The 13,592-nt window shown below is 43.4% G+C and overlaps 1 protein-coding gene across 2 annotated transcripts in view; it reads right to left on the minus strand.

The window, feature by feature from the left end:
• dock10 (dedicator of cytokinesis 10) overlaps positions 1 to 12,599 on the minus strand; it is a 41,686-nt gene extending 29,087 nt beyond the window's left edge. For both annotated transcript variants that reach the window (XM_053422313.1, XM_053422314.1), the window contains exons 1-4: positions 12,242 to 12,599; positions 3,997 to 4,116; positions 1,788 to 1,877; positions 705 to 787 (exon numbers count right to left, since the gene is read on the minus strand). In XM_053422313.1, coding sequence (XP_053278288.1) covers positions 705 to 787; positions 1,788 to 1,877; positions 3,997 to 4,116; positions 12,242 to 12,400 — 452 coding nt within the window. In that variant the 5' untranslated portion in view covers positions 12,401 to 12,599. The remainder of the gene's footprint in view (positions 1 to 704; positions 788 to 1,787; positions 1,878 to 3,996; positions 4,117 to 12,241) is intronic.
• Positions 12,600 to 13,592: the final 993 nt, after the last annotated feature.

Here is a 13,592-nt window from a genome sequence, read left to right on the forward strand (position 1 = left end):
TTCATCCTGGGAGGCTTTTGAAAAGGTCATGTGAACTGACTGGAAGAATACAGTGGCAACCCAGGGGACAGAGCAGGGACATTCCTGTGGTTGAGAGCAGTAACTGCAGGGCTGTTGTGGGTCAGTCTCAGTGGGACTGATAAAACTCTGGTTGACTGACTGATGGACTGATTTAAATGGAGGAGTAGATGGATATCTGAATGGATGAATGACGTCTGCAAAAAAGGTTGGAAGGAGCTTGTTTCTGTTATTAATGACCTGTCATCGCAGATAAAAAAAATTATATTATTACTGATAATTCTTGGCTCATTTTTGCCTCATTGGATGAATAAGTTACTTGTGAGGAAGCTTGAACAAGGGGAGGAGAGACGAGGTGGGACATGCAACAAAGGATTCAACCCAATAATGTTACTGTTATATGTCAAACTTTAGAACTTCGCCTCAGGCTTGTGAAACCTCATTTATGTGAAACTCTAACCAAGCAGTGGTTAAATGTTTTGGACGCTAATGGTGCAGACACAAAAAGAAAAATCACTTTGCGGTGAGAAATCTCCAAAATCCTTGATTCCCTCAGACAGAACAACCCAAAGTGTACAAAACGGTACATTATATTCAGGACTTGTGCACAGAACTGGTTTAAATGGTTGAAACCCATAGAGCACACACAACAGACAGGGTGATAGAACCATGCCAAAAGGGATTACCTGGGCAGCAGGCGGTAGTCTCCGGCGTATTCATCATACTTGAACTGAACCACATTTAGCTCAGAGTTGTAATACTGACAGGCCTAAAGGAGAGGACGGAGATTAAGCAGGATATGATTAAATATATCCATTTTCCAAAACGACAGGGAACTCTGACCCGGATCAGCAAAAAAACGTGAGCAGACAGCGAGGGAAGCTGAAGTACAATGAAAGTATCATCAGAAATCAGCTCTCCTGAGGCTGAGTTACTGATGTGCAGGCTGGTAATCATCATTAGATTATTTAAATTATGAAAGGGGACTGAATTAAGAATACGCCCCAAAGGAATCTGCTAACGGAGAAACCTTTACATCTACATCTCGTCTGTCTTGTGGGTGGAAACAGATCTTTAAAAGAGCACGTAGAGGAGGTTTGGTCTTTCTCTGTCTCACACACAACCATACACACGCGCACAACCACACACACACACACACACACACACACACACACACACACACACAGGATGGTTTCACATCCTCTAGTCTTACTGCTTGTTGAATGTCGTGTTGCTATTGTCTTTAATCCATTTGTTAAGAATGAGCTTGATCTTTTGTTAACAATGTCAAGTTATAAACAAACCAAAAATGTACTCAGCTACCACACACATACACACAGATACACACAGACACACACACAAGAGAGAGTCAGACACACACACCAACACTAGTCTCCTGTGAGCTGTGACAGTACCGTCTGGGGAGTTTCCATCTCCGCAGATATGATTTCTCCACCGTGCCCTTGACATTAAGGCTGGTCGATCTGAAACGAACCCTGTGGGTCTCGCAGATGCACATGCGCACACGGGCTAATACACATCAAGCCATCCGCACACATCTGGTATACTTTAGAGGCGTGGAGATACCGCTCCAGCTGGTTTTAGGATGTCCTTTATTGGAAACAGCCAAAACTGACAGACCTCAGACAGCAACTGAAAGCTTTTACATTCAAAACCACAGATTCAGTTAAGACCTCCCCACACTCGCACACACGCACAGACACATACTCACACACACGCACAGACACACACACACATGCAAGCCTTACCTGTCTGACCAGCAGACATTCAGCCTGTAGCTCCGCCCCCTCAGGAACAGTTGACTTGAGAGTGCGTCTCTCCTGAGGCACAGTGGAAACCTACAGGGGCAAAAACATTGAGGGGGGTTGTTATCGTGAGAATGTGAGAATATTTTGGCATCACTCAATGCTCCCATGAACTTATCTATCTATATCTGTATATATATATCTATATATATATAGATATATATATGTGACTCGATCTCTGTCTATCTACCCTCCCCAGGTAATGTTTGAAATGTCCCTTCTGTCAAGCACCTGGTGTTAATCAAATTTGGTGTGTTGGCTTTTGTATGCTTTTAGCCAAGACCTTTATTATGAAGTAGTGCTATGTTCCAGGGGCAGCTGTGGCTCGGTTGGGTGGGGAGCAGGTCATTCATGAACCAGTGAGTAAATGGTTCAATACCCGGCTCCTCCAAACCCCAGACTGCCCCTGACAGCAGCACTGACAGTGTGTGATGGAAGAAGCCCAGCATATAGTAGCGCTTTATGAATGTGTGTGTGTGGGATTGGGTGAATATGGCTTGTACAGTCCATCTATATAACTATCTCTAATAGGGATATGCTTCGTCAGTCTGCTGGTTGTTCCACCACAGATGTTCATGGTCCACAGAGGATATATCTTAAATACTTTTGTGATCCCTTAACATTTCACTTTGTCTAATACTTAAGTTTACGAGATTCCCATCAGCCGAGGCAGTAGACAGATGTTAGTGGTTTTACATATCAGGATTCCTCACCAGTTCATGAGTGGACTTACGAAAGGTTCTCCAGTATAATGATGGAATTTTAATCTATTCCTTCTTGAATTTCTTTCTGTCCAGCTTTAGTGCAGGGAAGATTAATAATTCAGCGTTGATTAATCTACAACTAATAGTGTAACCTATGAGTCATGCAATGAATTATATATGTGTAGAGAATCAACATTCAATCTTGAAGGTGCACATTGATAAATTGTGACGGAGCCGAATAAAAACAAAAGTCAGCACTGAAGACGTTTATGCAAGAACAAAGACAGAGTGTGATTCATCCAGCCCAGTCAGCTGGCTATAACACACTGAGCTCACTTACCAACTGGCAAAGAAGCAGATCTAATAAATGCCTTTTGTGCATTAGCAATACTCCGCCAAGCTTCTTTCACATACAATTATGGAGATGGACTTTAGAGACAAAGAAATTCGGGAGGGAAACTGTTGTGTATCCAGAGCCGAGTCACACAGTCAAGCTACAACTCTGAGGTTCACGAGCAAATTAATCCTTTTTACTACAAGCAGCCAATTAAGTCCATCTTAATGTACAGCGGATCAGCGTCTGCACAAGGCATTAGCGCTGTAATGAAGGGACTGATGAAGAAAGAGCTAAAGCGAGCAGCGCAGAATAAACTGTTGTTTGTAAGGAAAAGACCATAATATTAAACATGCATTATTAGTGCTGGGGTGTAGGCAAACATTGCATTTGAAACATTGTATCATTGTCAAATTAAAAACGGTGGCATTTATACTATAAACACATTTTAAAACTGGTGCAACTTGATAACGATTTTAGACCTAAATTCCGCACTCTGCAGGCAGTGTCCATGCTGTGACCCGGTGGACAGTTTGCTCTTGATATTAAATAATAGATCTACTGGGTTTTGTTATGTCTATAGTAGATTTGCCTGATACAGACCATCAATATTTGATGATGGTCAAAGGACTTTGATAAGTAAAAGGCATTCCATTAGCAAAGGTAGGTAGATCTCCTTTGTTGCCGTATATCTACTGGGCACACTTGCAAACTGCTCTACTTTAGACTTCTATATGGTGGACACATTCAGCCGGCACCAAGGTATCTGTCACTATGTTTGATTCCAATATCCAATATCACCAAAACCTTAAGAAAAACTCCACCTTACACCGAGACACAGAACTATTATATAAACCTTGAATGTTCTTGTAAGGAGGTCGGGTTTTCATTGCTGTTTGTCTGTTATGCAAAAACTACCAAACCAATTTGACTGAAACTTAGTGGTAGTGTGTGAACTGAGTGTGCAATTTGGTGCAGCTTGATTACATTTAAGGGGCCTGTTGGCTATTAACAGAGGTATGCACTGAGTAACTGTATTTCCGAAAGAAACATCAGGCCACTCCCCCCGCTCTCAAACACACACACAGACACACACGTAACACACAATACGTACCGAGAAATCATTGTCAGGGAATAGAAGCAGGTCTCTGAGAGGGTCTTCCTTCAGCTCGTCCCAGAGTTCGGCGATGACAGCCTCATAGTCGAGAGGATCGATCAGCTTAGGCTTCTCCTGCTGCAAAGGGAAAAAGAGACACTTGATCAGAATCCAATGGCTTGGCCGGGTGTTACACCTCAATAGGGTTGAATGTGGTGTGATATGATACCATACCATACTATACGATAAGATATGATATGTTGCGATATGATACATCATGAAGTGTCACTGATTGAAGGTTATTATGAATGCTTGGTCAAATTGCAGTAAGCATTGAATGATATTTTGCTAAATAAAAATTTTCCTTAAAAAAGTAACATGTTGATATATGCACTTAATTCAGGTAATATCCACATCCGATACTCATTCCTTCTTGTATATGTTTTTGTTTCATATCATATAGTATCTATAATGGGACAGAATGGATGAAGTCTTCATGACAGACACTATAAAAACTAGCCATGATCATTTCCTGTGCTGTGCTATGACAGCATCAGGACCTAAAATAATCACAGAGGAAGTAACATTGCAACTAAAGAAAGGCCTTGAAACACCCCACAATACAATTCATTTTCACACAGTCCAATACAACAAACTACAAGTTGTAAAAGGATGATGCTTCTAAGTCAGAACAATCCATTGCATACTTTATTTCTCATTCTCAAAAAGACTTGGTTAATTATCCAAAAGAAGCCCGACATTTTACGCATGTGTTTTACAGAGAGAGGCAATCACTCTCTTGTCATTCAGAGGATATCAACAGAGCAGCAATGGCAGCGAAGCGAGAGCCAGAGCAGGTTGTGGTCAGGAATGCAGAGGAAGTAATGATCTCTGTCTTGTTGCAGTGCAGCCCCAGGCTCTCACCCACCACAGATACCTAAACAGTCACAACAGGCCTCTTGGCAAACAAGCAAGAGAGCACAGGGGAGGAAAGAGCTTAACCCAGCAGAGGGTGATTCATTCCGTACTCATCCCTTACAAAAAGCCCCTCTGCTCCCACCACCCATACTGTTAATATATACTCCTGTAGTGAAACAGGTTAGGATGCAAATGTGTACTATCACAATGATTTATTCTCCATCGAGACCAATGTTGTACTTTCCAGCTTTTCTTTCTTTGCGTCTCTTCTGGCAATGAGTACTATGTACTGGCTTTTCCAGAGATAGGGCCTGCTGAAATAATTAGGCTGTTTACAGACACAAACTTTGGAAAACAGAGAGAAAGAGGTTTGCAGTTCACATATGAAGAACGCTGCAGGAGATTGGGTGAGTCAGAATCTTTCACGAGGAAAAAGTCCAGAAAATTAAGGTGAGGGGTAGTGCCAGGGTACTGGAACATGGCAGGAAGACGCAAAACTTACAAAACGGATTTTAACGAACTTGCTGGAGGGAAGGGGCCTAGGAAGAATGAAACTGTTTTATGACAAATAAAAAATTAAGGTTATCAGGTCACTTTTTACAAGAACCACAAAATAAAATAAAAATAGGTTATACTTTTTTCTGTCTACGATATTGCAGATCAGCGATTACTTATATACTCAACATATTAATCTATACATCCATCATCTATGCCGCAGATCCTTTGGGGGTCACGGGGGGAGCTTGAGCCGATCCCAGCTGACAGTGAGCGTGAGGAGGGGTACACCCTGGACAGGTTACCAGTTTATCACAGACACAGGGCCAACATACCGAAACATTCATTCTCACTCACGGTCTTCTTATAACCCTCTAATTAAACTAACATGAATCTGGATGTCTTTGGACACAGGCATAGAGAAAAGATGCTGACGCCACCTAGAAAGACCCCAGCCAAGTCAAAGTGAGAATCGATTATGGAAATAAGCATTAGCTGTAGTCTTAATAACTACTGGCTAATTATTTAAAATATGCTTTTCAGAAAAACAACCAAGGGCTGCTAAGCAACAGAGGAAATGAACAGACCTGAGGACGTTGGCTTGAGGTTTTCTTACATACGGTGGGACTCTGATCTGAACCATCTGACGTCAGAGTAAAGCTTTCAGGGGAACGAGTGGCATCCCCCTCACGAGATGATAGATTCCAGTCATGTAGCTTTCGCTCTGCCATGTTCAATCATAATTTAAACTGTTCATTTCTCTTCCCGTCACACAGCCAGACTAAATGAAATGCAACAAACCTTTAAAAGAGAAGGAAATAGATCACGTGCCTCAACCACTGATTAGACTTAAATGCCCTCAGATCACATATAGGGATAAGAATAAAATACTCAGAACTATGATAAGAACGATAAGCGGTAAGTTACTGATTGTAAACTACGGCAATGTGACCCTTCACACGTGACACATGATAAGAACTAACGTAAACATAAAGAAACATATAAATACATACAATACTCAGCCGGTTGAAAGTTGAGCGCACTCGTTTGCTCTTTATTTTCCTCCTGAAGGTGATTTTGCTCCTGAAGCTCATTGCCGGAAGAATAGAGTGACGCAAGGTTAGAATATTACAAAATAAGTTAAATTAAAAGCGAACTATATAGAAACGAACATCGTCTTGCATGTGCTCTGTCATAAGCAGAACTGACACTGACGGGGAGTAATGTGTTTGTGTCAGCACACGTGTGTGTAGAGGAAGTTGACGTTTGATGGCCAACACACAATGATACACACGCAACCACACACGCATACGCACACGCACACACACACACACACAGAAAGAGAGAGAGCGAAAGAGAACGAGAACGAGAGAGAGACAAAATCCCCGGCAAATGAGAAACCAAGCAACTAGGCTGCCTTTTCTATGACTTTCAGTTTGATAGCTTTCCCTTTAAGGCAACACATTAACACAATGTAAACTGGACATCATACAGACAATTTTATTTTAATAACCTAATGAAAAACCCATGTTTACAGTTAAACACCCTCACACACTCCAGTTTTATCAATAGCTCCTCAACTACAGCATACAAGCACACAAAATGTATCCATTAATGCGTTTTCCCATTGCCATAAAAGAACATATTAATTCAGACTAACATTAAAACCATATTCTGCCTGTAGACACACAAACACTCACTTCCCCACAGTAAACCTCATAGCAGAACAGAGATCTGGACAAGAGGGAACAGCTTCTGATGATACAACAAACTGATAGAGACCTGTTGTTAAAACATTATATAATATGCCACCATTTGGCCTTTTGGCAGCCAGATAGATTAAATAATATAAAATGCTATACTGTTCCATTTTAGAAGGTCGCTCCACCTGTTTTCTTTAAGAAAATGACATGAAGATCATGTTGTTTACATAAAGGGACTGCTTCTTTGGCAGGAAGTAAACTGCTCACAGCGAATGAAAGGGACCATGGACTGTAAATAGAGATGGACGACGCATCAGCGAGTCAAAACCAAACATTTCCGGAATATGAACAATTGAATTGAATGCGTTAGTGCAACAAGAATAAAAACATTTATTTTATAAGCCTTTTTTAAGTCTGGCCCCTGTCCCATCTTCTAACCTGGAGTACTACAGCCAGCCACCAGGGGGTCATTCAGGTGATTTGGCTTCAGTTTTGGAGAGCTGCCCCGTACATGCCATGTAGCTATATTTGTGTGTGATTTCTTCTCACCGCGTCGATGACGCAACATAATATGTGGCCACACTTTCAACATGAATTATCACATAATGATCAATACTTTTCTTCGATGAGTAAAATCCTTTCTGCGCACTCTGCTCGCTCACTCGCTCGCTCTCTTCTGGCCAGACACACTCACGCCGGGTTCACACCGGACGCGTAAGCGACGCCGAAGCGAGGCGTAAGCGCAGCGCCAATCCTCTGGCTCCCATCCACTCCCATGTTAAACCGCAGCGCTGAACACACCGGAGGCTGAAGCGTAGCGTTGTGCCGCGGCTGCCTAGCGCCGTGAAGCGATCGTTTCGGCGTCGAGTCTATTTTTTCCGCTTGACGCGAGCGTATCGCGACAGGAATCACACTGAAAAATGATTTTAAACGATATAGATGACATATTTTATATGATAAAAATGATCAAATATGCATCCCATACTTTGTATTCACCTTCTGTTGTCTTGGAGTTTTAATTTTACCACTTTTACCAACCACATTATTTAATGTCCCCCTCTGCCCATCCACTACAGCCACACAAGCAGTCATAAAGATAAAAAAGAGGGGGGGGGGGGGCTACGTATTCTCCACATAGGCTTGAGTGGAGAATACGTAATTTACCCTCGACACCCGACATTTACCGGAGCTAACAGCGGAGAAGTTCTTCAACATGGATGACATTAAATAAATCATTGAAGTGGAGAAGTAACTTGAGTTGTTGATTCTCAGCATATGTTGTATAAAGACAACACCAAAAAAGACACATGTTGGGACGCTGTTGCAGTTAATGTTGGAGCAACAAGTAAGTATATGCTTGAAAAAAATTATTAAATGCCGTTTTTACTGCAGGCTGATAACAGCAGAAGTATGTGATATTATTAGTAATGCGCGGCGCTTCGGCGTCGCTACCGCGTCCGGTGTGAACCCGGCGTCACACACACAAACAGTGTCATCGGACGCATGTTTGAACTCAGACTTGTTGAAAACAAGAACATTTGTGGGCTTAGGATATGTATGGAGAGCAGGAGCTAATTGCAGCTGATCTTTTCTTATACATAATACCATTAATAAATGAATAAGGTTTTATGAGATGATGATACTATACATCTCGTGATTAAATGTGAGAGTGAAACAACAACCTGATCCTGTAACCCCAGGACAGGACATTTCTAAGTAAAGCATTAATCTTATGTTTACGTGATTTAATAACCACTAATACGACTTTGATGTTTTGTTTCTGAAACAGTGAATCATAATTACACTCGTAGCACTGCACTCCTTCAAGTCTATTTAACGTCTGAAGCAATGAGCAGGAGCTCAATTTCCCGTCTTCTTCCTCTTGCACTCCCTCTATCCTCCCCCTGTTCTGCACCAGCTGCCTCAGCTGGCTCCATCCCTCCTTTGCTCCCTCTTTTTTTCACCTCCTCTGTCGCCTCATCGTCTCATCAAACACCCTCAGCGGCACACTCCTTGATTGCACCTTCCTTTGATTCCCTCTCTTTCTCTACCCCACTCATTTGTTTAACCCCCCCCTGTTAAACATCTCCTCCAGTCGCCTGCTCCCTCCCTCTTAGCAGGGGTGAGGCAGGGTGGGTGATGATGTTGGTAAACTACAGCATGGAGGGCACAATTCGAGCAGTAGACTGGTGGCCCGCAGTGTGGTTTTCCTCCAGCATAACTATAAACAGAGGGAGTGGGACAGGGGGAGGGGAGGGGACGATGACCTGAATTAGTCATAAGAGAAAAGAGGATAGTTAATCTAAGTTGGGAACCGATTAAGTTTGATAGGCAAGAAGGACTAAGTTGGAGGGAAATCACTGGGTTTGACTCTTCGCACATCAAGCACACAAGCTGGACTGTGTCAGATTTAAAGGATTTCCTGCCTGTTATTGGAGCGATGAGAGTTAAGTGTGACAATAACAGAGAGAAGACAAAAAAGAAGAGAGGGGAGGACAGAGAAAGCTGAGACAGCAGAGAGGAGACGAAAGCAGACAGAGGCCATCTGCTTTACATCATTAGAGCAATACAGGGCCTTGGGAGAGCCACAGTGAGATGAATGGGGATTCAAACTTCTAAAGGAAGTGCCTCGTTTCTCTAATTCTCTTGCCAAAACACACACTAAGATTTTCTAGATGTTATCTTAATGAATGTATTTGGGTCTGTCCATTCAGCTGTTTAGAGGTCATATAATTCTATCCATAAGCAGCCCTGGTTTACAGTGGATTTACAAGAATTCACACATCAAGTCAATGACCAACCGGAAAAACATCATCCAGCTCAGGAGGTCAACACCAAAGAGGAGGGACTGTGGCCAAAGAGAGACTCACATTTGTCCCTGACCGGTGTCAAGGGCAGGGTGATGGAGTGACAGAGTGACAGAGTGACGGAAGGAGGTAAAGATGGTGGAATGCATTTATAATAGCCAGGGTGACTAATATTCATGCAGCATGTGTGAGACTCCAGCATGTTAACGTGCACTTTGTTAATTGTAAGATCACTACTCTGCAGTCTTGAAAGTTTGCCGCAGTTAAGAACTGTAAACCAATCCTTTCTTTTTAACAGTTTTATTTTACGTACTATAAATTATTGAGAATTCTCATACATTTTTTCTAATGGGAGACGTTTAACCACTTTTAAAGAAACTCTCTTGGCAAGAACAAGAACTGCAGACACATTTCATAACATGTTTACTGGCCCATGTTCTTGCAGATACTTTCCAAATCACAAATTCACCTTTCGCGATTTTTCAGTCTTGTTTTAGAGCCGGTCATAGCCACAATCTCCAGAGAAACAGTTTTCAAAGTTATGAATGAACTTGTGGTTCTTTCAAATCTCATTTTCCACCACTCTAGTTGAAAATCTTGATCAGCTGGTAGAAAGAAAGTAATGGTTTAATGTTGTTCCATTCATTAGTTCGAAATAGGACTTTTATCACATTTATCAAAGCGGCAGTTGACCTCTGGAGTTCCCCAGGGTTCCATACCCGAACCACAACTGTTTTCGGTTTACGCGCTGCAGCTTACATAGGGTGTTTTGTTATGCCGATGACGCACTGCTCTACTTCTCCTCATATTATACAGCAACCTGACTTCTGAAATAGGCTCCTAGATGTAAATGTAAGTGTTCTGCATATCTCCAACCTTTAAAACTTAACAGTGACAAATCTGACCTGGACAGCTGTGACACACACATTGGATCACTGTCTGTGGACATGAACCTGACCAACACAACAAAAACAGCCGGCTCTTGGTTTTACCGTGGATCTTCTCAAACCAAAAACTCAGGAAATTAAACAGAAAGAGAAGTGTCCGTGTCGTAGATCAATACAACAGTGTCTCTATATATGATAGAGCACTCACGGTACCAATCTATGGTCAAGTCGGTCGGATGATTTCCTCTAAACTCCGACTTTAGAGACTAGGCGTAGGTAAAACAGGCGATCCTCTCTGACCTTTACACCCATTGCTCTGCTGCCTACAGGTCGCTTTCATATATTGGTTCAGAATACACAGCACCGTGGTCTGACATTTTGATTGGATTGTTGACTTATTGTGGGTGTGACATAAATAAATGAACTCTGTGGTGACGTGATCCAACACTGGTTGCTACAGTTAACAAAAGCAATACTGATGGCGGCAAAAATTATCGTGGATGTCTCCATGTATCATACGATAAGTCGACATTGTAATTTTAGTGACAGGCCTTAGTTTGAAACATACATCTGTACGGATCCACTGATGCTTTTATTCTTACAGTGGAAGAATCTGCAGGTTTCCACGACTTTCCAGTTTCATGCCTTTTGATTGCCACAGAGACCAGAAAAGGCGGCACCAGAGGAGACAGAAGGTTTATGGAGGGAGAGAAAGAAAGGGGAAACTGAAAAGGCAGCTGTAAAGATCCCATCTTGCCAAAACTTGAAAAATGTTTTCCACTAGTCTTACAAAAACCAGGGTCTTTCCTGGAAAAAAAAAAGGTCTGGCCAGCACCGTTGGATACAGACACCAAACAGATGTCCCACATGTAACATTGTTCTGAAAGAAATAGTCTGTAAGGAGAAACACACGCGTATGTTAATTTAATTAATTCACAGATTCCTTCATCTCGCCATTCATGCATTCATTCATTCACAGAACTGTCATGCCCCATCTTTTTGGTGGCTATTTTTATCATGTTCTCTGAAGCCCGAACGCAGAGAAAGCAGATTTTCCCACAGAAACTAGATTCCTCATGTCTGACCCCCACCATCCCCCTCTATTCTACTCCCTCCACATCCGTCCTCCTGCCTCTCAGCTGTGAATGGAAACAGCCAGACCTCGAACACTGATCACTCTCAACCTCAGCTGCAGAGAGAAATGAGGAGAAAACACAAAATGCATAACAGACATGGATTAAAATCACTGCTTGAAACTGGCAAAAAAGGAAACAGCTCTATCCCTGTACCTACTGGCCCCGAGCACTTCTCCATCATTATAATTACAAATGCACAAAACTATAGAGTAAAGCCCATCAAGTGATGCTTCACACCCACGTCCTGGAGTCCCCTCTACCTGCCCACACATGCATTGGACGTAGGAGCTAGCTGGAAGTGCAGTGCTGCTGGTTACCATTATAATGATGGTCAAAGGTGAGGTGGCGGAAGTGTAACCCTCTAGGGTGGGCGTGGCCGCGTCCAATGACATCTGGTCCTGCCGTGAACACATGTGACCGCAGTCGGCCCCGCCCACCGAGCGCAGGAGTAGGACCACGCTGGCCGAACAACCCATAATCCACTGCTGTCGCCCGTCAGCTCGGCCTGGTCCCGTCCAGCAGTAGAGGCTTCACCTGGTCTGTACCTGACCTCAGCCGTCTGTCTTGATGACACAGTTTTCGTGCAGCTCACTTCAGCCCCCTGGTCCAGCCAGTGATGCTGCGCCGTGTTCAAGCCCGGTGGGAAAACTGAGGCTTCATAGCAGTCCGACCTCGCCCCCCCCGCCCCCCCCCCCCCCCCCCCCTCAGGCTTCACTTCCACCAGTCCTGCCCTGCATGGTCCCTCTGCCTTTCCTGCACTGCTCTGCTCCAGTCGCCAGCTCCTAATGTTGCGCTGCAGAGCTCACACAGTGGCAGCCTTACATGTCTCTCTCTCCCCCTCGCTCTCTAACGCACACACACACACACAAACAGAGAGAGACTGCAGCTGTGCACGGTTCAGCCCAGCCCAGCTCACCCAACAAATCGCAGTCTACAATAGTTGTCAGCTGACCAGAACCAGCTGCTACATACACACACACACACACACACAAACACACACACACACACACACATATATACTGTATGCACCACACGCAGACACACACATATTCTTTCAGATTTCCATTCTGCTGCATTCACTTGTCGGTGACCAATTTTTTTGCAGTCCGACCGCTCGGTCCTTTGAAGTCCAGAGTTCTGCTGGCTCTGCCTCTGCAGTGTGTGCACTGACTCCACACCTCCTGCACACTGCGACTGATTTGTGTGAAATAAACTGTTGCTTTTCACAAGACAGTACACAGAGATTCCAGTGCGGTGTGTGTTTATGCATATTCATGCATCTGCGACAGTAAATTCTGTTTAATATTCCAGCATGGAGGTGGGCAGAGTGTGTGTAAGGGAAGAGTGTTTGGAATCAGTGGTGAGAGGGGCTGTTGAAAGGAAAGCGGATGGTTGGAAAGTGGGGGAGTGGGCGGCTTTACAGACGGAGCATGCGTGGGGAGTTTTCTGACTGCAGAGCTACAATGTGAGATTCCCCCCCCCCCCCCCGACTTTGAATCAGCACATAAACAGGCAATAGGAAACCAACTGAAGCCTTTCAATAAAATTCCACTACATCAGATGTCTCCAGCGACAATCGCTTTCACCACTCCGATTTTTTCCTCATGTCACCATAACATCTGGTCCCTATCATCTCTGATTCCAGTTTGTGGCTTAAGTGAAAGAACA

This window comes from Pleuronectes platessa, chromosome 5 (assembly GCF_947347685.1).
Source record: "Pleuronectes platessa chromosome 5, fPlePla1.1, whole genome shotgun sequence".
Taxonomy (NCBI): domain Eukaryota; kingdom Metazoa; phylum Chordata; class Actinopteri; order Pleuronectiformes; family Pleuronectidae; genus Pleuronectes; species Pleuronectes platessa.